At 60.9% G+C, this 25,068-nt stretch overlaps 2 protein-coding genes and 1 long non-coding RNA gene across 4 annotated transcripts; 2 read left to right on the forward strand and 1 right to left on the reverse strand.

The window, feature by feature from the left end:
- Positions 1–798: 798 nt before the first annotated feature.
- LOC113989211 lies at positions 799–1,619 on the reverse strand. 2 transcript variants are annotated; one of them, XR_005566798.1, is made up of 3 exons: positions 1,533–1,619; positions 1,396–1,434; positions 799–1,044 (listed from the first exon to the last, which is right to left on the reverse strand). It is a non-coding gene; the product is annotated as an uncharacterized LOC113989211 (long non-coding RNA). The 2 variants fall into 2 exon arrangements; XR_003541172.2 differs by having other exon boundaries at positions 1,005–1,041.
- Positions 1,620–10,165: 8,546 nt separating this feature from the next.
- LOC113998704 (class II histocompatibility antigen, B-L beta chain-like) lies at positions 10,166–16,731 on the forward strand. The gene is made up of 5 exons (XM_039390146.1): positions 10,166–10,259; positions 10,753–11,022; positions 11,550–11,831; positions 12,132–12,238; positions 16,702–16,731. The coding sequence occupies exons 1-5, from the start codon at positions 10,175–10,177 to the stop codon at positions 16,708–16,710; spliced, it is 753 nt and encodes a 250-aa protein (XP_039246080.1). The 5' UTR covers positions 10,166–10,174; the 3' UTR covers positions 16,711–16,731.
- Positions 16,732–18,314: 1,583 nt separating this feature from the next.
- LOC113999053 (class II histocompatibility antigen, B-L beta chain-like) lies at positions 18,315–24,022 on the forward strand (the record flags this gene model as incomplete). The annotated part of the gene is made up of 5 exons (XM_039390145.1): positions 18,315–18,399; positions 18,888–19,157; positions 19,732–20,013; positions 20,283–20,389; positions 23,972–24,022. Coding segments are annotated over 5 exons (795 nt in total), but the record flags the coding sequence as incomplete, so codon positions are not given.
- Positions 24,023–25,068: the final 1,046 nt, after the last annotated feature.

Below are 25,068 nucleotides of genomic sequence, written 5' to 3' on the forward strand. Positions count from 1 at the left end.
TCAGGAAAAGAGAACAAGGTGGCCAAAACCAGCTCCCGCTCTGTCCGGTCCCGGACAAACCCCAAAAGCCCCCGAACAAAGGACCCCCCGCCCTCCCCGCGGCCACCGCGGTGTCCCCGAGAGCCGCCCTCCCCCCACTGCCCCTGCCCAGCGCCTGCGGCTCCGCTCCAACCCACCCCATCCCGGGAGACACAGATGGCAATGGGGGGACACTGGGAAACAATTCCAACACCTCTTTTCAAACCTCTGACACCTGCTTCCCAGACATTCCCAAAGAAGGGGCTTCCCGTGGCCTCGAGCCAGGGACCGACCTTTGTATTGAACCAACTCCTGGAGAGACACGTTCCCATCCCTGTCCCCATTCCCATTCCTGGGGTTCCCATCCCTCTCCCCATTCCCATCCCTGTCCCCATTCCCATTCCTGGGGTTCCCATCCCTGTCCCCATTCCCATTCCTGGGGTTCCCCTCCCTCTCCCCATTCCCATTCCTGGGGTTCCCATCCCTCTCCCCATTCCCGCTTCCTGCTGTGCCAACCTGCTCCCAGTGTCCCCGTTCCTGTCCCCACTATCCCTATCCTGGTCTCCCATGTCCCCATTCCCATTCCCGGTGTCCCAATTCCCATTCCTGGTGACTCCAACCTGCTCCCAATGTCCCCATTCCCATTCCTGGAGTTCCCATGCCCATTCCTGCTGTCCCCAACCTGCTCCCAGTGTCCCCATCCCTGTCCCCAATGTCCCCATCCCAGTCCCCCCTGTCCCCATTCCTATTCCTGGTTCCCACAGAGGAACTGCCGGATGCCGGAGGAGGGAGCCAGGATTTATTGCCCAAAGCAGGAGATTTTCACACCCAAATTAAAGCCTCAGGAATAATTGTGGTCCTGGGTTTCACACGGGAAAAAGCAGGAAGTTGATCCATCGGGAAGAGCCGCAGGGGGGCCGGGCTGGGTGGGAGCAGCGGGATGAGCTCTGCCAGCAGCTCCTGCCTTTCCGCAGGGAGAGGGAAGGGGTGGATCCAGCTCCGGGATCACTCAGGCCGTGATTCCTGCTGGGATGAGAGAGGGGAAAGGAGTCACCATGTCCCTGTTCCCATCCCAGGGGATGGATCTGGCTGTGGAGCCCAGGGAGAGTAGGAACTGCTCCGGAATCCCTCCTGATCCTGCTCTGTCCATCCCACCCCAATCCCACTCCATCCATCCCACCCCAATCCCACTCCAGAATCCAGCCCTGATCCCAGTCCACAATTCCACCTGATCCCACTCTGGAATCCTGCCCTGAGCTGGAATCCCCTTCCAATCCCACTCCAGCCATTAGGCCCCCATTCCCCTCTGGAATCCCGGCATCCATCCTGGGATCCCTGCCCAGAGGATCTGGATCCACACACGCTGCTGGGACTCACTGGTGGGCGCGGGGTCGTATCCATTCCCCTCCCTCTTCCCTATGGAAAGAAAGTGGGATCAGCACCCGTGGCACAGGATCCCCGGAATGCTGCCGGGCGGATCTGTGCCCCTTCCCGACCCCCATCCCGGGAGTTACCGGATCGGAGCTTCCAGACACCGACTCCCAGGAGGCCGATGATGATGATGATGGCAGCGATGACGGACACAGTGTCCTAGTTAGAACAACTGGGACCGATTCCTCACTGGATGGGTGTACCCAAAACTGTGGATTCTCTGGCCTTCCATGCCATTTTCCCAGGAACTGTTGTCAGGAGAGGCCTGCGAGGTGGGGGGGATGTCCTGAGCACCCTCATAGCCTTTTATGGACTGAGCATCCTCATAACCTTTTATGGAATTGCCCGTTCTGAGGGAAGAACTAAGCATCCTTTTATGGAATTCCCTGCTCTGAGGGGAGGACTGGGCATTCCTGCCTGAACTGGAGAATATATAAACCTGGAGTTTCAGAACTTTTTTCCCACTCGTGGGATCCAGAGGAGGACTGCAGCTCACCGCTCTCAACCAACCTGAGACCACCCCCCTCAACTGGACTGCAACCACCACTTTGGACCGACTGCAACAGCTCTCCCACCAGCAGGTTTTTTTCTCCTCTCCCTTTACTTTGGACTCGGGGGGGGGGCAAGGAACAGGACTTTGTTCATGGCCCAGGGTGCTGGGTTCTACATTTGGGTTTTGTGGATTAAAACCAATTGCTTGTCTGTAAAATCAGACTTTTTGGGAAAGGGGGGTCCATGGGGGGCGCAAGGGGGCTGGGCCAGGGGGGGAAGGGCTGCAGGGGGTGGATCCCGGAGGAGGAAACCCGCCAAAAGCGGCGGCCCAGCCGAGGGAGGAGCTGAGCGGGAGCACAAAGAAGAGCAGCCCAAAGGTCCTGGCGGTGGCTCGGCAATGGCGGGGGGGGCGAGAGCGGTTTGGGGGCCCCCGTGAGAGCCGGGGGGGAACCCCGGTAGCCGCGGAGTGGGGAGAGCAGAGAGGGACGATCCCGGAGCTGGGGGACCCCCGGAATGCTGGAGGGGGGGGAGCAGAGAGGGAGCGCCGGGCCCCTTAAGCGGGGGTCCCGGAGAGGGGGAAGGCCTTGGAGTGTGGAGAGGAGGGGGGGCCTTGAGGCGGGGTGGGAGCCGAGAGCGCCAAGAGGTTTGCGAGGCGAGAGAGGAGGGCCGGCCGGCCCCGGGAGGCAGAGTGGGGAGAAGTGAGCCCTGGGACCCCCCTGGCAACACTCAAGGGGACCCCGGAGAGTGGGAACCCCCTGGAGCCGCGGGACCCCCGGCAGCCCGGAGAGAGGAGACCCCCAATGCAGGCAGAAGTGCCGTCAGACCAGACAGGGGGGACCCCCCCTAACCCCAGAGAGGAGAGCTGGTGAATTCTAGGAGGGGGTTTTGGGCTGAATCTTTGTGTTCCGGGAGTTTTTGTGAGCACAAGATGCCCTGTGCGTTCTAGGGATGGACTTGGGCAGGAGAAACTCCCAAGGCAACGCGCTCACCCCTTGTTTTTCTCCCCTCCCCGGCGGTCGGGGCCGTGCTGTTGGTTGCCGATCCCGGCCGGCTGACCCAAGAGCCCGGCCACGTGTGCGGGGCCCGATCCGCTCCCTGCTCTCGTTGCCCCGGGGCAGCCTCTGGTGTCCCCCCGGCTGTGGGGGCGTTTTGTTGGCTCGGGCACAGGCGGCCCTTGTGCGGGGCTGTGTGCCGGGGGGCTGTTGGGGGTCCCCGGTGGGTGTTTTGGGGCGGTGTCGGGGTGGGTTGTGGGCAGAGCTCGTGGGGAGATCTCTGCTCTCAACCTCCAGCAGTGACCTTGGGGGGTCCCCAGCCAAGGCAGGAATCTCCACACCCCCCAAGAAGGGTTCTGTTGGAAGAACCTGCCCCTGGCAAAGGGGACTGGCCCTTTCTGGTAGAAACCCATGGACTGACAGTCCTTGGACTCCAGGGCTTCCCTCACCATCAGGGGCTTCATTTGGGGTGAAACCAGTCTGGGGTCCAACATCTCCTGCCTTGTCCCGGCCCCCTCTCAGCTCAGCACTGACCCCTTTGCAAATGGGGCATTGTCTTGGGGCCATTGCAGGGGGGATGTCCTGCCCCAGTGTCCCAGTGTTCCTTTAATTGCCAGAGGCCCTGCAGTGTCCCAGTGGCCCCTTGATTCCATGACCTTCTGAAACACCTCAGGCTTCCTTTGGTTCCATGAGGCCCCCCTGTCACAAAGGCCCCTGGATTTCATGAATTCCGCAGTGTCACAAGGTTCCTTTTTTTCCATGGGGCCCTGCAGTGTCCCAATTGTGCCTTGATTCCAGGAGTACCCAAATTCTCCCAGGGTTCCTTTGATTTCAGGAGGTCCCGCAGTGTCCCAGCGGCCCCTTCATTCCAGGCAGGCCCAGGGAGACGAAGGCAAAGACGGAGCCCCGACCCCCGTCAGCATCTTGGGGGGGCGGGGGGGCAGGACCCGGGAAACGGTGGCGGCTGCTGGGAAGGGACTGGGATGGACTGGGATGGACTGGGACAGACTGGGACGGACTGGGATGGACTGGGACGGACTGGGATGGACTGGGATGGACTGGGATGGACTGGGATGAATGGGACTGTCTGGGATGGACTGGAATGGACTGAGATGGGCTGGGACAGACTGGAATGGATCAGGACACCTGGATACACCGGGACCAGGACTGGGACCCAGCAGGACCCCCCGGGAGCAGGATCTGAGCACACTGGGACCCTCCAGGACCAGAAATGGGGCAACAGGGATCATACTGGGAGCAACTGGGACCACACTGAGGGCTACTGGGAGCAACTGGAGGCCACACAGGATATAGTGGGAGGGCCTTGGAGTCACTGGGATCATACTGGTGGAAACAGGAATGTTACTGGGGCATCTGGGAGTGACTGGGAAGGACTACGAGCATGCTGAGGGCTCTACTAGGATATACTGGGAGTGTCTGCAACCATGGTGAGGGTGACTGGGACCATACTGGGAGTGACTGGGACTACGTGAAGGGGAATTAGGACCAGGCTGGGGGCAACTGGAAGGAACTGTGAGTGACTGGATCTACAATAGAAGCAACTGGGATTGACTGGAACTGTCAGGAAGGAAGACTGGGATCATACTTGGAGTGACTGGATCTGTGCTAAGGGCAACTGGGAGCAACTGGGACCATGATGGGGACAACAGGGATCATACTGGGATCACAGTGGGAGAAGTTTGGCCCATGCTGGGAGCAACTGAGACCACACTGAGGGTGACTGGGGTCATACTGGGATCATACCAGGAGTGAGTGGGATCATGCAGGAGGGGATTGGGATCATCCTGGGAGCAACTGGGAGTGCACTGGGGATGACTGGAAGTGGCTGTGAGCAACTGGGATCATGCTGGAAGCTTCTGGGGGCAACTGGGAATGAGTGGGATCACATGGAGGAAACTGGGAGCAACTGGGAGAGACCAGGAGTGACTGGGATCATCCTGGCACTGACTGGGCGCTGAATCCCAAAAATCGGTCCGAGAAACTGCTCAGAGACTTTTTTCTCTTTAAGCAGCCAGGTATTTGTTTCTTCAACGTTGGGAGCAAGCCAGCTCGCGCTGGACAAACTTGCTCCAAGGCTTCACACAAAATCAGCATTTTTATACAATCTTCAGCTGGGATTAAATGCATATTCAAGTGATTCCAACATCTCTCTCTGCATATTAAGAACAGGCGGAGTATAGGTGGAGCTCAGGCGGGGCTTGGGGTGGTGCTTCTCTGGGCCCTCAATCCTGAGGGGACTTGCACTCTTCCTCCATGGCTCTGGGGGCTTCAACTCCTCTTCCTCAGCTTGACCTTCCTTCTCTTCCATTGTTCTTGACCCGCTCCCTGAAGCTTGGAAAAAGCCCTGGCTCCCGGCCTATTCCTCCTCTTCCAATGTCTCCCTGATCCTGCTGTCTCTCTAATTTATCCCCTCTAGGCCTAGGACATGTTCCTGTACTATTCTCTGAAGCTTTGCTCCAGTCAGTAGAACAGAACGAGCACAGATGGTCTTGGCTGTTGGGAGCTTGTTAGCAGGCCCAAATTTCTTCGTGAACTCTTTTGGGCCTGGCCTCCTGTTTCACCAGGGACACAGCCCGGGCCCGGGTGTTCCCATTCCCATTCCACGGGTTTGCATTCCTGTTCCAGGTGTTCCCATCCCATTCTAGTTGTTCCCATCCCATTCCAGGTGTTCCCATCCCAGTTCCTGGTGTCTCCATTCCAATTCCTGGTGCCCCTATTCTCATTCCTGGTGTCCCTAACCTGCTCCCAGTGTCTCCATCCTTCTCCCTGGTGTCCCCATTCCCAATCCAGGTGCCCCCATTCCCAGTTCCTGATGTCTCCATTCTCATTCCTGTTGTTCCCAGTCTGCTCCCAATGTTCCCATTCCCATTCCATGTGTTCCCATTCCCATTCCAGGTGTCCCCATTCCCATTCCCCCTGTCCCCATTCCCATTCCTGGTTCCCAGGGAGGAACTGCCAGATGCCGAAGGAATAGTCAGAATTTATTGCCCAAAACAGGAGATTTTCACAATAAAATTAACCCTCGGTGATGTCACCACTGTCCCTGTGATGTCACCGCTGTCCCTGTGATGTCATCGATGTCCCTGTGATGTCATCGATGTCCCTGTGATGTCATCACTGCCCCTGTGATGTCACCGATGTCCCCATGATGTCACCAATTTCCCTGTGATGTCACCGCTGTCCCCGTGATGTCACCGATGTCCCTGTGATGTCATTGATGTCCCCGTGATGTCACCACTGTCCCTGTGATGTCACCAATGTCCCTGTGATGTCACCGCTGTCCCTGTGATGTCATTGATGTCCCCGTGATGTCACCACTGTCATTTCCCCTGCTGGTTTACCTTAAAACCAGCACACCAGGTCTGTGCCCAACGGGGGTCCCTGTGGATCATCCAACGCGGGTCCTCCCATGGCTGATGGAGTTGGAGCAGCGGCCGAAGCTCTTCCCGCAGTCGGGGCACTCGGGGCTTCCATTACTGGTGGGTCCGTGGGTGGGAGGTCAAGGAAGAGCTCTGCCTGAAGCTCTTCCCACACTCCCCACAGTGGAAGGGCCTCTCCCTGATGTGGAGGTGACGGTGGGTGTAGAGGGTGGAGCTGTCCCACATTCCCTACACGTGTAGGGCTGTTCCCCAGTGTGGATGTGCTGGTGGTTGAGCAGCTTGGGGCTTGTGCTGAAGCTCTTCCCATATTCCAAGCACTTGTAGGGTCATTCCCTGGTGTGGATGCAACGGTGTTTGCAAAGGCTGGAGCTGTCCCTGAAGCTCTTCCCACACTCCGCACACGTGTAGGGCCTTCCCCACTGTGGATCATCTGGTGTTGGAGCAGGTGGGAGCTCTGACTGAAGCTCTTCCCACACTCCCCACATGTGTAGGGCCGTTCCCCACTGTGGATGCGACGGTGTCTGTGGAGGATGGAGCTCTGATTGAAGCTCTTCCCACACTCCCCACACGTGTAGGGCCGTTCCCCAGTGTGGATGAGCTGGTGCCTCAGGAGGTTGGTGCTCCTGCTGAAGCTCTTCCCACATTCCAAACACCTGAAGGGCTTCTCCCTGCTGGGAGGCTGCTCAGGGACCACCAGCTCGCAGCTCCGCCTCAAGCTCCGGCCGCCTTCCCGGCACACGCTGGCTCTTTCCTCCTCACAGCCCCCTGGGCTGGCTTTGGAGCCTCTCCTGCGGGGGCATCTCCGGCCCTTTTCCTCCCCGCTGCCTTCCTGCGCCGGGGAGCCCTTCAAAACGGCCTCTCCCACCAGGCTCTGCCGCCGGGATTTGTCCTCCGCGCTCTCCGGCCTCACCTCGGGGCCTGGGGCAGGAAGCAACAAGGACACGCAGGGGATTTGCCTCCGGCCCACAGGGAAGCCCAAGGACATCCCCCCAACTCCGGCCCCGGCAGGACGGCCACAAAAGACAAAAGACCGACCCAGAGGGGCACTGACTTCCTCCTCACCTGCCTGGGGGGCCCGCGGCATCTTCCTCTTCCTCGCAGCCTCCTCCTCCATCCGCCCAAGCTTTGGGAAGCAGAAATCCTGCTGGGGGGGAAAACAAGGGGTGAGCGCGTTGCCTTTGGGGTTCCTCCTGCCCAAGTCCAGCTCTAGGACTCACCGGGCAACTTATGCCCATAAAAACCCCCCAAAAACCCCTCCCAGGAGTTCCCCCTCTCTGCTCTCTGGGGTTAGGGGGGTCCCCCCTGTCTGGCCTGATGACACTTCTGCCTGCATTGGGGGTCCCCCTTCTCCAGGCTTCCGGGGGTCCCGCGGCTCTGGGGGGTTCCCACTCTCCGGGGTCCCCTTGAGTGTTGCCAGGGGGGTCCCAGGGCTCACTTCTCCCCACTCTGCCTCCCGGGGCCGGCCGGCCCTCCTCTCTCGCCTCCCACCCTCGCAAACCTCTTGGCGCTCTCGGCTCCCACCCCGCCTCAAGGCCCCCCCTCCTCTCCACACTCCAAGGCCTTCCCCCTCTCCGGGACCTTTGGGCTGCTCTTCTTTGTGCTCCTGCTCGGCTCCTCCCTCGGCTGGGCCGCCGCTTTTGGCGGGTTTCCTCCTCCGGGATCCGCCCCCTGCAGCCCTTCCCCCCCTGGCCCAGCCCCCATTGGGCCCCCCTTGGGCCCCCCTTGGGCCCCCCTTGCCCAATAAGTCTGATTATACAGACAAGTAATTGGTTTTAATCCACAAAACCCAAATGTAGAACCCAGCACCCTGGGCCATGAACAAAGTGCTGTTCCTTGGGCCCCCCCCGAGTCCAAAGTTAAAGAGAGAGGGAAAAACCTGCTGGTGGGAGAGCTGTTGCAGTCTGGTCAAAAGTGGTGGTTGCAGTCCAGTTGAGGGGGGTGGTCTCAGGCTGGTTGAGAGCGGTGAGCTGCAGTCCTCCTCTGGATCCCTCGAGTGGTAAAAAGGTTCTGAAACTCCAGGTTTATATATTCTCCAGTTCAGGCAGGAATGCCCAGTCCTCCCCTCACAGCGGGCAATTCCATAAAAGGATACTTAGTTCTTCCCTCAGAGCGGGGAATTCCATAAAAGGCTATGAAGATGCTCGGTCCATAAAAGGGTAGGAGGGTGCTCAGGACATCCCCCCCACCTCGCAGGCCTCTCCTGACAACAGTTCCTGGGAAAATGGCATGGAAGGCCAGAGAATCCACAGTTTTGGGCTACACCCATCCAGTGAGGAATCGGTCCCAGCTGTTCTAACTAGGACACTGTGTCCCTCATCGCTGCCATCATCATCATCATCGGCCTCGTGGGAGTCGGTGTCTGGAAGCTCCGATCTGGTAACTCCCGGGATGGGGGTCGGGAAGGGGCACGGATCCGCCCGGCAGCATTCCGGGGATCCTGTGCCACGGGTGCTGATCCCACTTTCTTTCCATAGGGAAGAGGGAGGGGAATGGATACAACCCCGCGCCCACCAGTGAGTCCCAGCAGCGTGTGTGGATCCAGATCCTCTGGGCAGGGATCCCAGGATGGATGCCGGGATTCCAGAGGGGAATGGGGGCCTAATGGCTGGAGCGGGATTGGAAGGGGATTCCAGCTCAGGGCAGGATTCCAGAGTGGGCTCAGGTGGAATTGGGGACTGGGATCAGGGCTGGATTGTGGAGTGGGATTGGGGTGGGATGGACAGAGCAGGATCAGGTGGGAATCCGGAGCAGTTCCTACTCTCCCTGGGCTCCACAGCCAGATCCATCCCCTGGGATGGGAACAGGGACATGGTGACTCCTTTCCCCACTCTCATCCCAGCAGGAATCACAGTCTGAGCGATCCTGGAGCTGGATCCACCCCTTCCCTCTCCCTGCGGAAAGGCAGGAGCTGCTGGCAGAGCTCATCCCGCTGCTCCCACCCACCCCGGCCCCCCTGCGGCTCTTCCCGATGGATCAACTTCCTGCTTTTCCTGTGTGAAACCCAGGACCACAATTATTCCTGAGGCTTTAATTTGGGTGTGAAAATCTCCTGCTTTGGGCAATAAATCCTGGCTCCCTCCTCCGGCATCCGGCAGTTCCTCTGTGGGAACCAGGAATAGGAATGGGGACAGGGGGGACTGGGATGGGGACATTGGGGACAGGGATGGGGACACTGGGAGCAGGTTGGGGACAGCAGGAATGGGAATGGGAACTCCGGGAATGGGAATGGGGACATTGGGAGCAGGTTGGAGTCACCAGGAATGGGGGGAGTTCAGGCACTCCCAGGTTTTGAAATCCTGGGAAAAGTGGGGTTTTGGCACCATCAGTGTCTGAAAACCCCACGAATAGGGTAGTTTTGAACATTCAAACATCAAAAATTTTAGGGAACAGGGGGGTTTGTGCTCTCCTAGACCCTAAAAGTCCCAGGAACTGGGGGGGTTGGAGCACTCTAAGACCCCAAAGTATTGGAAAAGAAAGGGCTTAGTCACTCCCAGACCCTAAAACTGCTGGGAAGAGGGGGTTTGGGCACTCCCAGACATTAAAACTTTGGGAATGGGAGGGTATGAGTCATCTCAGACCCTCAAATTCCGTGGCCTCCCCAGAACCTCCCAGCCCCGGGGCTGCCGCGGGGGCCCCCAACGGCCCTCAGCCAATCCCAAAGCGCCCACGCCGCCCGCGCCCAATCCCAGCGCGCCGCGCTGATGACTCATCAGTCGCCGGGAAGACGCCTCGCAAAAAGGGCCCCAACTGCGCCCTCAGCCAAGCCCAGCGCGCCCCAAACCCCCCAAAACGGCGCCGCCCGGCTGGTTGGGGGCTGTCAGCAGCTGTCCGGCGCTGGGCATGGAGCGTGTGCGGGGAGCTGGGGCCGTGCTGGCGGTGCTGGTGGTGCTGGGAGCCCCCCCGGCTGCGGGCGAGGAGCTGTCGGGTGAGCGGGGGGGTGGGAAAGGGGGGGAAAGAGGGGAGAAAAGAGGGGTTGGGAGCCCCAAAAGTGAGTGGGAGGGGGGTTGGAAGGCCCGGAGTGAGCGGGAGGGAGGTGGGATCCCCAAAGTGAGGTTGGGGGGGTGTGGGGATTGTGGGTCCGGTGGGAAAGGGGTGGGGGAGGGGGGCAAGGGGGTGTGGGAGAGCAGGCAGAGGGGTGCCCTGGCGGTTCCTGGGTGTCCCTTGAGCCCTGGAGCGGTTTCCTGGGGCTCTGGGGGGATGGGATCGGCAGTGGGGGGGTCCCCAACCCCCTGTCCATGCCCGGGGGGCTGATGGGGGGGTTCCCCCCCAACCCAGAGCCGGTGTTGGGGCGTCCGTGGGGCAGAGGGGGGTGGGAAAGGGGGTTCCGGGGTGGCCCCCTGAGCTGCCAGCCTGCTGTGGGGGGCTGGGGGATGATGGGGGGGACGGGGCACTCCCTGACCCGTGTCCTGCACACACAGGGGTGTTCCAGGAGATGTTAAAGGGCGAGTGTCACTTCATCAACGGCACCGAGCAGGTGAGGCTCGTGGTGAGGAAAATCTACAACCGAGAGCAGTACATGCACTTCGACAGCGATGTGGGGGTCTTTGTGGGGGACACCCCGTATGGGGAGAAGGTGGCCAGGAACTGGAACAGCCAACAGGAAATACTGGAGGACTATCGGGCAGCAATGGACACGTTCTGCCGGCACAACTACGAGATCATCACCCCGTTCACAGTGAACCGCAGAGGTGAGCGTGGGGCAGAGCGGGTCCCCTCGGGCCCTGCCCCAGGAATGACCCTGGAGCCCCTCAAACCCTCCCTGGGAATCACCCCAGACCCCTCAGCCCTCCTTGTACCCATCCTCGTGCCCTGTTGCCACTCCCAGTCCATCCCAGTCCACCCCAGTCCATCCCAGTCTCTCCCAGTGCCCCCCCCGCGTCTCCACCCCGCTGGGGCCACCGAGCTCCCGCCACTCAGCCTCCCAGGCCCGAGCGCTTCCTTCCCAGTTCACACCAGTCACTCCCAGTCCACACCAGTCACTCCCAGTCCCTCTCATTCCACTCCCAGACCCTCTCACTCCACTCCCAGTCGTTCTCACTTCACTCCCACATCTCCCAACTCTCTCCCCACTGCCCCCACAGCCCAGCCCCTTCTCCCCCACTCTATTCCCAGTCCCTCCCAATGCCATCCCAGTCCCTCCCAACGCCCTCCAAGCCCTCTGCCCTCCCTCCCAGTGCCCCCCAGCTGAGCCCAGTGTCTCCCCCGTCCCTCCCAGTGCCCCCCAGCGTGTCCATCTCGCTGGTACCGTCGAGCTCCCAGCCCGGCCCCGGCCGCCTGCTCTGCTCCGGGATGGATTTCTACCCTGCGCCGGTGCAGGTGAGGTGGTTCCAGGATGGGCAGGAGCTGCCGGAGCACGTGGTGGCCACCGACGTGGTCCCCAGCGGGGACTGGAGCTGCCAGGTGCTGGTGATGCTGGAAATGCCCCCCCGGCGCGGGGTCACCTACAGCTGCCAGGTGGAGCACGTCAGCCTGGAGCACCCCCTCAGCCGGCACTGGGGTACGGCCCGGCCCCCCCAGCACCGGGGGCACACTGGCAGGGGGGCCGGGGGGGAAAGGGGGCAACTGGGGGAGACTGGGAGGGAGTTTGGTGGGTGCTGGGGGTGATGGGAGGGGGGTTGGAGGGTCCTAAAGGGTCTGGGATGGGCTTTGTGGGATCCCAACAGGGGCTGGGAAGGGACTGGCAGAAGGTTTGAGGGACCCCCGGGTGGGCTGGGGGAGAGCGGGCCGGGCTCTGTGGGGTGCCGGGGGGTGCGTGGGAGGAGGTTTTGGGGGTGCTGACCCCCCCGGCTATCCCCAGAGATGCCACCGGACACCGTCCGCAGCAAGATCCTGGTGGGGGTCGGGGGCTTCGTCTTGGGCTTGGTCTTCCTGGCGCTGGGGCTCGGCTTCTACCTGTGGGAGAAGGTAAAGGGGGGTCCCCAGGAGTCATGTACCCCCCCTTGCTCTCCCAGAGCGTCTGTGCCCCCCCTTCCCCCCACCCCACTCTCACCCCCTTTTCTCTCCCCACAGAGCTCCTGAGCCGCCGGCAGCCGCAGCCCCTCCCCGTGGCCTCGGGCCCAGCCGGGACCCCCCAGTCCAGCCCCACCCACACTTTGTGGGTGTTCGTGTGTCCCCCCGGCCCTGCTTTTCTTTGTATTCAAACCCCAGCTGGCTGCTCCCAGTGTTCCTAGTAAAGCTTCCCAGTTCTCTGCAGTCCTGGTTATTGGGAGACAACTGGGGGGCTCCGAAAATCCCAGGAACAGGGGGGTTTGGGCACTCCCAGACATTAAAAATCCTGGGAACAGGGGGGTTTGGGCAATCCCAGGCCCAAAAAATGATGGAGAAAGGTGGTTGGACACATCCAGAGCCCCAAAATCTTGGGAACGGGAGAGTTTGGGCAATGTCAACCCTCTGAAAAGCTGGGAATAAGGGAGTTGGGAACATTTAGTCTATGAAAATCTTGAGAACACGGGGCTATGGGTTCTCCTAGATACTAAAAGTCCAAGGAACTGGGGGGCTGGAACACTTCCAGACTTCAAAATATTGAAAAAGGTTTTTGAACACTCCCAGCCCCCTAAAACTCTTGGAAACAGGGGGGGTTTGTCATCCCAGACATTAAAAATCCTGGCAACAGGTGCTTTTGGGCACTCCCAGACCCACAAAATCCTGGAGAAAGGTGGTTTGGACACACCCAGACTCCGAAAATCCTGGGAACAGAGGGGTTTGAGCAATGTCAGCCTCCCAATAAACCAGGAACAGGGGGGTTTGGGCTGTCCCAGAACTACAAAATCTGGGAAAAGAGAGGGTTATGTACTCCAGGATACCTAAAATTGTGAGAACAGGGAGGGTTTGGCACTCCCAGCTCGTCAAATGTAAAAATAGAGCGGTTTGGGCACCATCAGCATCTAAAAAACACAGGAACAGGGGGATTGGGAACATTCAGACACCAAAAATCTTGGGAACACTGGGGTATGAGCTCTCCTAGACCATAAAAATCCAAGGGATAGTGGTGTTGGATCACTCCCAGACCCCAAAATATCAGAAAAGAGGGGCTTGGACACTCCCTGAGCACAGAAATCCTATGAAAAGGGGGGGGTTTGGGAACTCCCAACCCCCCCAAAATCCCAGGAACAGAGAGGTTTGAGCACCTCCAGAGCCTCAAAATCTTTGGGAAAGGGATGTTTAGTCACCCCCAGCCCCTCAAAATCCTCGCATTGTGCAGGTCCAGGCCCTCAAAATTCGGGAACACTGGGCTTTTGGCACTCCTAGACTTTGAAAATCCTGGAAAAAGAGGCTTTGGGCACTGCCAGCCCCTGAAAATCCCGGGAACAGGGGGGATGTGGCACACACAGACTGCCAATATTGTGGGAAAAGAGAGGTTTGGGCACACCCAGATCCCAAAATTTCTGGGAAATGGGGGGTGGGAGGCTTTGGCCAATGTCAGCCTCCAAAAAACCCGAGGAACAGGGGGGTTTGGGCACCTCCAGACCCCAAGAATCCTGAGAACAGCAGGTGCTGAGCACCCCCAGAGCCCCAAAATCCTGGTCAAAGGGCTATTTGGGCACTACCAGACCAAGCCCCCAAATGCGGAGAAGCTCCGCAAAAGTCCTGGCCCCCAAAAGTCCTGGAAAAGAGGGGTTTGGGTACCACCAAAAATCCTAGGGAAAGGGGGATTGGGCACCCTCAGTCCCCCATCTCCCTCTTGTTTTGGGCAGCTCTGAGCTCTGGGACAACTTGATCCTCTGTTTGAGGTTCTCCTGAGATGCGGGAGCCCTGGCTGGGCGTTTTTGGGTTGCCCTGAGCTTTGGGAGCCCCGAATGGGCATTTTTGGTGGGCCCTGAGCTCCCCCCTCCCCCGCAGCCCACGGACCCCCCCGAACCCCCTAGCCCCGGGGCTGCCGCGGGGGCCCCCAATGGCCCTCAGCCAATCCCAAAGCGCCCACGCCGCCCGCGCCCAATCCCAGCGCGCCGCGCTGATGACTCATCAGTCGCCGGGAAGACGCCTCGAAAAAAGGGCCCCAACTGCGCCCTCAGCCAAGCCCAGCGCGCCCCAAACCCCCCAAAACGGCGCCGCCCGGCTGGTTTGGGGCTGTCAGCAGCTGTCCGGCGCTGGGCATGGAGCGTGTGCGGGGAGCTGGGGCCGTGCTGGCGGTGCTGGTGGTGCTGGGAGCCCCCCCGGCTGCGGGCGAGGAGCTGTCGGGTGAGCGGGGGGTGGGAAAGGGGGGAAAGAGGGGAGAAAAGAGGGGGTGGGAGCCCCAAAAAAGTGAGTGCGAGGGGGGTCGGAAGGGGCGGAGTGAGTGGGAGGGGGGTGGGAGCACCAAAGTGAGGTTGGGGGGGTCTCGGGGGTGAAAGGAAAGGGGTGGGAGAGGGGGGCAAGGGGGTGTGGGAGAGCAGGCAGAGGGGTGCCAAGGGGGTCTTTCGGTGTCCCTTGAGCCCTGGAGCGGTTCCCTGGGGCTCTGGGGGGGTGGGATCGGCATTGGGGGTTCCCCAACCCCCCCGTCCATCCCCGGGGGGCTGATGGGGGGGTTCCCCCCCAGCCAAGAGCCGGTACTGGGGCGTCCGTGGGGCAGAGGGGGGTGGGAAAGGGGGGTCCGGGGTGGTCCCTTGAGCTCCCAGCCTGCTGTGGGGGGCTGGGGATGATGGGGGGGACGGGGCACCCCCTGACCCGTGTCCTGCACACACAGGGGTGTTCCAGGAGATGGTAAAGGCCGAGTGTCACTTCATCAACGGCACCGAGCAGGTGAGGTTCGTGCACAGGTACATCTACAACCGGGAGCAGCAAGTGCACTTCGACAACGATGTGGGGGTCTATGTGGGGGACACCCCATATGGGGAGAGTTGGGCCAGGAACTGGAACAGCGACCCGGCAAAGCTGGAGTACTATCGGGCTCAGGTGGACACGGTCTGCTGGCACAACTACAAGGTGTTCACCCCGTTCCCCGTGGAGAGGAGAGGTGAGCGTGGGGCAGAGCAGGTCCCCTGGGACCCTGTCCCGGGAATGACCCTGGAGCCCCTCAAACCCTCCCTGGGAATCACCCCAGACCACTCAGCCCTCTGCGTGCCCATCCCCGTGCCCTTTGGCTCCCTCCCAGTTCTTCCTAGTCCATCCCAATCTCTCCCAGTCCATCCCAGTCCATCCCAGTCTCTCCCAGTGCCACCCCCCGCGTCTCCACCCCGCTGGGCCCACCGAGCTCCCACCCCTCAGCCAATCCCAGCGCGTCTCTCTGATGACGCTCCAGTTGCCAGGCAGACCCAAAGTAAAGAGTTCCCTCACCACGACTCAGCCTCCCAGTCCCGAGCGCTTCCTTCCCAGTCCAGACCAGTCACTCCCAGTCCACACCAGTCACTCCCAGACCCTCTCCCTCCAGTCCCAGACCCTCTCACTCCATTCCCAGTCGTTCTCACTTCACTCCCACATCTCCCAACTCTCTCCCCAGTGCCCCCTCAGTCCAGCCCCTTCTCCCCCACTCTATTCCCACTCCCTCCCACTGCCATCCCAGTCCCTCCCACTGCCATCCCAGTCCCTCCCAACGTCCTCCAAGCCCTCTCCCCTCCCTCCCAGTGCACCCCAGCTCAGCCCAGTGTCTCCCCCGTCCCTCCCAGTGCCCCCCAGCGTGTCCATCTCGCTGGTGCCGTCGAGCTCCCAGCCCGGCCCCGGCCGCCTGCTCTGCTCCGGGATGGATTTCTACCCTGCGCCGGTGCAGGTGAGGTGGTTCCAGGATGGGCAGGAGCTGCCGGAGCACGTGGTGGCCACCGACGTGGTCCCCAGCGGGGACTGGAGCTGCCAGGTGCTGGTGCTGCTGGAAATCCCCCCCTGGCGCGGGGTCACCTACAGCTGCCAGGTGGAGCACGTCAGCCTGGAGCACCCCCTCAGCCGGCACTGGGGTACGGCCCGGCCCACCCAGCACCGGGGGCACACTGGCAGGAGGCCGGGGGGGAAAGGGGGCAACTGGGGGTAACTGGGAGGGAGTTTGGTGGGTGCTGTGGGTGATGGGAGGGGGGTTGGAGGGTCCTAAAGTTGCTGAGAGGGGCTTGGTGAGATTGCAGAGGGGCTGGGAAGGGACTGGCAGGAGGTTTCAGGGGGTGCTGGGTGGGCTGGAGGAGAGCGGGCCGGGCTCTGTGGGGTGCCGGGTGGTGCGTGGGAGGAGGTTTTGGGGGTGCTGACCCCCCCCGCTCCCCCCAGAGATGCCACCGGACACCGTCCGCAGCAAGATCCTGGTGGGGGTCGGGGGCTTTGTCTTGGGCTTGGTCTTCCTGGCGCTGGGGCTCGGCTTCTACCTGCAGGAGAAGGTAAAGGGGGGTCCCCGGGGGTCGTGTCCCCCTTTCCCAGAGTGTCTGTGCCCCCCTTGCCCCCCCACCCCGCTCTCACCCCCTTTTCTCTCCCCACAGAGCTCCTGAGCCGCCGGCGGCCGCAGCCCCTCCCCATGGCCTCGGGCCCAGCCGGGACCCCCCAAACCCTGCGCTCATTTGGGGGGGTTGCATGTCCCCCCCTTCCCTGCATTTCTTCCCACACTAACCAGCTGTTCCCAGTGTTCCCCGTAAAGCTTCTCAGTGCTCTGCAATCCTGCTCACTGGAGAGAAGTGGCTGGGGGTGACTTGGGGGGAAACCGCGGGGGGAGCAGAGTTTGAGGGAGGCAGAACCGGCCCCAGGATGAATCGTGCACCCAGCGCACCCCAAGAGGTGCCAGGACCCACATAAACCCCGTAAAAGAGGTGCTGGGAATCCCAAATTCAGTGGCAGGGGAGTGGGATCCCCGAAAAGTGTTCGAGGGCGAGACGGGTCTGAGGAGTGGGGAACGTTGGGAAAGGGGTGGGAGAGGTCAGAAAGGTGGGGAAAAGGAGGATGTGGGACATCAGCCCATCCCCAGCTCCCTGCACACAGTGAAGCTTCCCAGTTCTCTGCACTCCTGGTGACTGGGGAGAAGTGGGGGGGATTCAAAAATCCTAGCAACAGGAGGGTTTGGACACTCCCCGACCTCGAAATATCACAAAAGAGGGATGTGGACACTCCCAGACTGCAGAAATCCTGGGAACAGGGGGGTTTGGACACTTTCAGAACTAGAAAATCCTGGAGAAATGTGGCTTAGGCACATCCAGACCCTAAAAATCCTGGGAATGAGGGGTCTGGACACTCCCAGATCCTAAAAATCATAGGAAGAGGGGGTTTGGGAGCATTCAGACACTAAAAATTTTGGGAACACAGAGTTAGAGGCTCTCCTGGACCCTTAAAATCCCAGGGAAAGGGGGGTTGGATCATTCCCAGAGCAAAAAATACTGGAAAAGATGGGCTTGGACACTGCCAGAGCACAGAAGTCCTGGGAACAGGGGGTTTTGGCACTCTCAGACCCTCAAACTTCTGGGAACAGGGGGGTTTGGACAAATGTCAGCCTTCTAAACCCCCATGAACAGGGGGGTTTGGGCTCTATCAGACCCCAAACATCCTTGAAAAATGGGCTTTAGGTGCTCCCAAACCCCAAAAATAGGGAGAACACGGGGGTTTGGCCATCCCCAGACCCAGAGAATTTAAGGAACAGAGAGATTTGGGCACTCCCAGACCCCAAAACATTGGAAAAGAGGGGTTAGGACACTCCCAGACCCAAAAACTCCTGGGAACAGGGGGGGTTTGGGCACTCCCAGACTCCCAAAATCCCGGGAAGAGGGGGGTTATTGGGCACCCGCGGCCACCCAGAAACTGATTCCAACGCATCCAGATCACCTTAAATGCCATCTCCAGGAATTCGGGACCCCCCAAAACCCACCTTGGACCCCCCCCAGCCCCGGGGCTGCCGCGGGGGCCCCCAACGGCCCTCAGCCAATCCCAAAGCGCCCACGCCGCCCGCGCCCAATCCCAGCGCGCCGCGCTGATGACTCATCAGTCGCCGGGAAGACGCCTCGAAAAAAGGGCCCCAACTGCGCCCTCAGCCAAGCCCAGCGCGCCCCAAACCCCCAAAACGGCGCCGCCCGGCTGGTTTGGAGCTGTCAGCAGCTGTCCGGCGCTGGGCATGGAGCGTGTGCGGGGAGCTGGGGCCGTGCTGGCGGTGCTGGTGGTGCTGGGAGCCCCCCCGGCTGCGGGCGAGGAGCTGTCGGGTGAGCGGGGGGGGGCGGGAAGGGGGGGAAAGAGGGGAGAAAAGAGGGGATGGGAGCCCCAAAAGTGAGTGCGAGGGGGGTCGGAAGGCCCGGAGTGAGTGGGAGGGGGGTGGGAGCCCCAAAGGGAGGACGGGGGAGTCTCGGGGGTGAGAGGAAACGGGTGGGAGAGGGGGGCAAGGGGGTGTGGGAGAGCAGGCAGAGGGGTGCCCTGGGGGTCCCTGGGTTTTCCTTGAGCCCTGGAGCGGTTCCCTGGGGCTCGGGGGGGGGGTCGGATCTGCAAGGGGGGTGTCCCCAACCACCGTGTCCATCCCCGGGGGCTGATGGGGGGTTTCCCCTCACTCAAGAGCTGGTGATGGGGCGTCCATGGGGCGGAGTGGGTTGGGAAAGGGGGGTCTGGGGTGGCCCCCTGAGCTCCCACCTTTCTGTGGGTGGCTGGGGGATGATGGGGGGGGACGGGGCAGCCCCTATCCTGTGTCCTGCTCAAACAGGGGTGTTGCAGTGGATGGGAAAGCAGGAGTGTCATTTCATTAACGGCACCGAGCAGGTGAGGTTCCTGGAGAGGCATTTCTACAACCGGGAGCAGCTCCTGCATTTTGACAGCGATGTGGGGGTCTATGTGGGGGACACCCCATTTGGGGAGATCCAGGCCAGAGACTACAACAGCCACCGTGAATATCTGAAGTACAAACGGGGTCAGGTGGACACGTACTGCCGGTACAACTACAAGCTTGGTACCCCGTTCAGCGTGGAGAGGAGAGGTGAGCGTGGGGCAGAGCGGGTCCCCTCGGCCCCTGCTCTGGAAATGACCCTGGAGCCCCTCAAACCCTCCCTGGGAACCACCCCAGACCTCTCAGCCCTCCCTGTGCCCGTTCCCGTGGCCTTTTGCACACTCCAAGTTCCTCTTAGTCCATCCCAGTCCATCCCAGTCTCTCCCAGCGCCCCCCCGCGTCTCCTCCCCGCTGGGGCCACCGAGCTCACGCCCCTCAACCAATCCCAGCGCGTCTCTCTGATGACGCTCCAGTTGCCAGGCAGACCCAAACCAAAGAGTTCCCTCACCACCACTCAGCCTCCCAGTCCCCATCGCTTCCTTCCCAGTCGAGACCAGTCATTCCCAGTCAATCCCAGTCATTCCCAGTCCCACTACCTCCACTTCCAGACCCTCTCAGTTCATTCCCAGTCGTTCTCACTTCACTCCCACATCTCCCAACTCTCTCCCCAGTGACCCCTAGCCCATCCCCTTCTACCCCACTCTATTCCCAGTCCCTCCCACTGCCATCCCAGTCCCTCCCAGTGCCCCCCAGCTGAGCCCAGTGTCTCCCCCGTCCCTCCCAGTGCCCCCCAGCGTGTCCATCTCGCTGGTGCCGTCGAGCTCCCAGCCCGGCCCCGGCCGCCTGCTCTGCTCCGGGATGGATTTCTACCCTGCGCCGGTGCAGGTGAGGTGGTTCCAGGATGGGCAGGAGCTGCCGGAGCACGTGGTGGCCACCGACGTGATCCCCACCGGGGACTGGAGCTACCAGGTGCTGGTGCTGCTGGAAATCCCCCCCCGGCGTGGGGTCACCTACAGCTGCCAGGTGGAGCACGTCAGCCTGGAGCACCCCCTCAGCCGGCACTGGGGTACGGCCCGGCCCCCCCAGCACCGGGGGGGCGACTGGGGGCGACTGGGAGGGAGTTTGGTGGGTGCTGGGGGTGCTGGGAGGGGGGTGGGAGGGTCCTAAAGGGTCTGGGAGGGGCTTGGTGGGATCCCTACAGGGGCTGAAGAGGGACTGGCAGAAGGTTTCAGGGACCCCCGAGTGGGCTGGGGGAGAGCGGGCTGGGCTCTGTGGGGTGCCGGGGGGTGCGTGGGAGGAGGTTTTGGGGGTGCTGACCCCCCCGGCTCCCCCCAGAGATGCCACCGGACACCGTCCACAGCAAGATCCTGGTGGGGGTCGGGGGCTTCGTCTTGGGCTTGGTCTTCCTGGTGCTGGGGCTCGGCTTCTACCTGCGGGAGAAGGTAAAGGGGGGTCCCCAAATAGGGGTCGTGTTCCTTCCTTTGCTCTCCCACAGTCTGTGGGCCCCCCCTGCCCCCCCACCCCGCTCTCATCCCCTTTTCTCTCCCCACAGAGCTCCTGAGCCACCGGTGGCCGCAGCCCCTCCCCGTGGCCTCGGGCCCAGCCGGGACCCCCCAGTCCATCCCCACACTGAGTTTGGGGGGTCGTGTTTCCCCCCAGGCCCTGCTTTCATTCTCCCCAGTCCCTGTTATTGGGGGGCAGTGAGGGCAGGGGGGAGGGGATCCCTGTCATAGCTTTACTTCTTCTAAAAAAACAAGCAGGAATTTTTCTTTCCCCTGCCCCTCTGGAAAAGAAAGATGTTCAATGGGGGAGGGGGCTTTGCCTTGGCTGACTCACACCCACAAAAGAACTGGCCCAGCCCACATTGCAGGTTGGGAGCCCTCAGAAGGCTCTGGGGGGGTGGAGTTTTTTGCTTTCTCCTGGGCAAAGGGCAAGGCCCTTCACTTTGGCCTTAACTCAGGCAAGGGGTGTGTTGGAGAGGCTCCGAGGTCCTTTTGTTCCCGACCTGCTCATTTGGCTCTTTGCTGGTTCCCGTTTGCCTTCGTTTCCTGTGCCCTGTTCTGCCCCCAGCCCGGACCTGCTCGGACTTCACGGGAGAGGTTTGACCCCCCTAGAGAGGAACCTTTTGGGGAGGAGGTCGCCCTTTCCCTCCTGCGCTCCCGTGTTGGCAGTGGCGTGTGTTCATCGGCCAAAGGGGGGAATTCCCGGCCACAGCCAGCCACAGACAGCAGGAGTTTCGTGGGAAGGGCCCCTTTTTCTCCTTTTCCCCCTTTTCCACTTTTTCCTCTTTTTGTTGTTCTGCCAATACACAGATATCCTTTAATAAAGAGCTGTTATTTTTCCTTTTTCCATACTTCCTCAATTGGAATCTCTTCAATTCAGATTTAAAATTGCTTAGAGTGAGGAGTTTGGTTTTCCTCATAACTCATCCCCCTCAGCAAAACACTTCAGTCTCATCCAACTGAGACAGAGGTGCTGCCCCATGCTCCTGCCCTTGCCATTGCACATCCCCACATCCCAGAGCCCCAGCAAGAGCCCTGAGGAATGAGGCAGGCACAGGATCTCCCTTCCCAGGGCTGGGGGTCAGGCCTTGGCCCTTTGCAAGAACAAAACAAATCCAGATTTATTCAGCATCACAGACCCCTGGACTTTGCTTGTCCCCACCTGTCATCACTGCCTCCAGTTTTCGGCTCTGACTGGAAGCAGGGGACAATTTCTGAGTGCTGGCCCTCAGTGGGACCCATTAACGCCAGGAGAAACTGTGGACTTGGATCTGACTTGGAATTCTTCAGAGGTTTCTTTAACTTGCTCTTTGTCTGATGTTCAGGGACTCATCCCCAACCCCCGAGGGTCATTCAGTGCCTGGGGCTGTGTCTGTGCTGCTGAGCTGGGCCGGGCTCCTGGCACACAGGGAGCTCCTGGCAAGCGGGCAGCGCTGCAGAGAGACAGCTCTGCCCAGGAGCAGCTCCTCTGCACAGCCCAGCAGGGCTGAGGGCACTGCTGGAGGTTTCTAAGAGCAATTTTCAAGAAATGCAGCAAGGCAGGGCCATCCTGAAAGGGAAGGATCCTGTACTTCCAGTGTTCTGCTTCGGGTTCCCAGGGACGGGCAATGGGAAAGATCAATTCATGTCTCCATTCAGGAGGAAGCATGGAAAATCCAAAGCTCTTCTTCTTCGAGGGCAATGGCAAAAGAGGGTGTCAGAAATCAGCCCCCTGGGCCTCACAGGCAGCAGCAGTGGTGCTTTTCCAGCCTCCTCAGGGTTGCTCTGACGTTGCCATCAGAGCCTGCCCAGCCAGAGGTGCCCCTGGGCACCAGAGTGCCCTGTGCTGGGAGGGCTCTGCAGGGCAGAGCTGAGCACCCAGGGCTGGGATGGGCTCTGGATGCACTGCCAGGGCCCAGCCCTGGGCACAGGGAAGCAGCTGCTGGCAGGGACAGCTCCAGGCAGCAGAGCCTGAGCACTCCTCTGCATCGCCCTCTGCTCAGCTGCACAGGGAAAGAGGGAAGAGTTGGGAGGAATTGATTTTGCAAGTGGAGTCTTCACAAAAACCCACTTTTTTTCCAGGCATCTTTGAAGTGGATCATCCACCAAGAGAGAGGTGCAAATAGCACAGGGAACCTGTGTGCTGAGCAGCAGGTCACTTGTGGGCAGAGCAGCTCTCCTGAGTCTGCACTGGGGCACAGGGAGCCCTTTGGGACCTCAGAGCTGTCCAGGGTTCAGGCTGAGAGCAATGGGGAGGGTGAGAATTCCTGCCCGGTCATGGAAAGTGCTCTCACTGAGCAGCACAGAGCTGAGTTGAACAAAGTTCCCCAAAGAAATCCAAAGAATTTGGAGTAGATTGTAAAGCAGCAGAGGATTGACTGAAGGCAGCCCTGCCCTGACTGTGCTGCCTCTCCTGTCCCCTCCCCAGCGCGGGACACGCAGAGGCCGCCCGGCTCCCCCCAGCCAAGGCCTGCCGGGCCCCGCCAGCAGCGGTTGCTGGCCCAGTCACTTCCAGTCACTCCCAATAGGATCCCAGTTGCCCTCAAGGTGGTCCCAGTTGCTCCCAGTCCCCCCCCAGGATGGTTCCTTTCCCTCTCAGGGACTCCCAGTCTGAGTCCAGTATGGCCCCAGGCACTTTCAGTCACTGCCTGGAGGAGGCCATTTGCCCCTGCATGGTCCCAGTTGCTCCCAGGATGATCTCAGTATGTGTCCAGTATGTGTCCCAGTATGGACCCAGGAACTTGCAGACACTTGCAGTACAAATCCAGTTTGATCCCAGTCATCCCCAGTATGGTTGCAGTGCCTCTCACATACTCCCAGTAGTATTGCAGTCACTCCCAGGATGGTCCCAGTATGAGCCCAGCAGGGGCCCAGCTGCTCCCACTCTGATCCCAGTTTCTCCCAGTGTGGTTGCTCCAGGATGGATCAGGAATGGGGACCCCTCTGTGCCCCCCCCTTGTGTCACCCTGTTCTGGGGGAGCTCTGGGGGGACATCTGCACCCCAACACAGCATCCAACACATCCCAAAGTGTCCTGGGACCCCCTTGAACCTGGGAATTGAGGGGAACCATGGAAAACCCTTCTCAGAGAGAAAATTGGGTGACCCGAGTCCTGGATGCTTTTAGGAAAGAGGTCTGAACATTTCTTGAAGAATGGAGGGGGGTGACTTTTTTATTCTTGACCTTTCCAGTTCTCCCTTTGGGGGCAGGATGTCCTCTGGGCCAATGTTTTGTTCCCTTTGCAGGGAGTGCAGCCTCAGAGGGCTGAGCCCTCTCTGGCTGGGCTTGGCCTCTCCTGCAGAGACTCAGGCCTGGCTGGGCTGCCCCAGGCAGACGCTGCAGGAAGAAGAGCTCAGGCCGCCTGGCTCTGGTGTCCCTGGGGCTCAGCCTGTGCCCCATTGCTGGGCAGGGGCTGAGCCCCACCTCTGCCTCGGGGCCTTGGCCAAAGGGCTGGCAAGGAAGAGGCCCAGCAGCCTTGGGGCCTGCCCAGCTTTCCTCCTCCCTGGGGGCTCTCAGTCCTCCCCTGACACCGTGTGGGCCCAAGGCCTTGCTGGCTTCGGGCTCACGGCCCGCCGGCACCATCCCAGCGGCCTGACCCCCCTCCTTCCCCTCTCTCCAGCCTCTCCTGCCTTTTCTGGCAAGGGGCCATCCAAGGAAAAGCCCGGTTCTCAGCAATGGCACCTGTGGCACGGCTGCAAGGCTCGAGTGGGCCAGGCAAGAGCAGGAGCAGCGAGAGCCTGAGGAGCCAGGAGATGCCCTGGCTGGGCATCGTGCTGCTGCGGGACGAGCTGACACCTCTGCACAGTCTCTGCCCGTCCCTGCCAGCCGACTTCTGCCCAGGCTCTGGGCACGGGGACGCAGCACTGACAGTTTTCAGCCCCCGCGCTGTTCCACAGAGGCTGTGATGTCACAAGGCCCTTGCCTGGCAGCCAGGAGATGGGCAAGGCAAGGCAAGGACGGAGCCTCGGAGCCACCAGCACGCTGTCCCCAAAGGCTGGGCTGGCACAGAAGCCCAGAGTCCCTGAGCTTGGCAGAGACTTGTGAGATCAACCGGGGTCCAGCCTACGCCCCATCCCCAGCACGTCAAGCAGACCACGGCACTCAGTGCCATGGCCAGGCTTTGCTTAAACACCTCCAGGGACGCTGACTCCACCACCTCCCTGGGCAGCCCATTTCAATACCTAATCCCTGTTTCTCTCCAAAAAGTCCTGCTCCTCTCCCTGACAAACAGCCCCTGACAGGCAGGTCCTCGGGTCCTCTTGTCCTGTCGCCTGTTGCATCGGAGAAGGGGCTGACCCCCACCTGGCTCCAGCCTCCTGTCAGGAAGTTGTGGACAGGGAGAAGGTCAGCCCCGAGCCTCCTCTTCTCCAGGTTGGAGAAGCCCAGCTTCCTCAGCTGCTCCTCACAGGCCATGCACTGCACACCCTTGCCCAGCTCCATTGCCCCGCTCTCCACCCACTGCAGCCCCTCAAGGTTCTCCCTGAATTGAGGGGCCCAGAGCTGGACACAGCACTCCAGGGGTGGCCTCACCAGTGCCCAGTCCAGCAGAAGCATCACTGCCCTGCTCCTGCTGCCACACTCTTTCTGATCCAGGCCAGCCTGCCCTTGGCCTTCTTGCCCACCCGGGCACCCGCTGGCTCA

Source organism: Pipra filicauda, unplaced genomic scaffold (assembly GCF_003945595.2).
Source record: "Pipra filicauda isolate LSUMZ 115617 unplaced genomic scaffold, ASM394559v2 scaffold805_size115273_pilon, whole genome shotgun sequence".
NCBI classification, from domain to species: Eukaryota; Metazoa; Chordata; class Aves; order Passeriformes; family Pipridae; genus Pipra; species Pipra filicauda.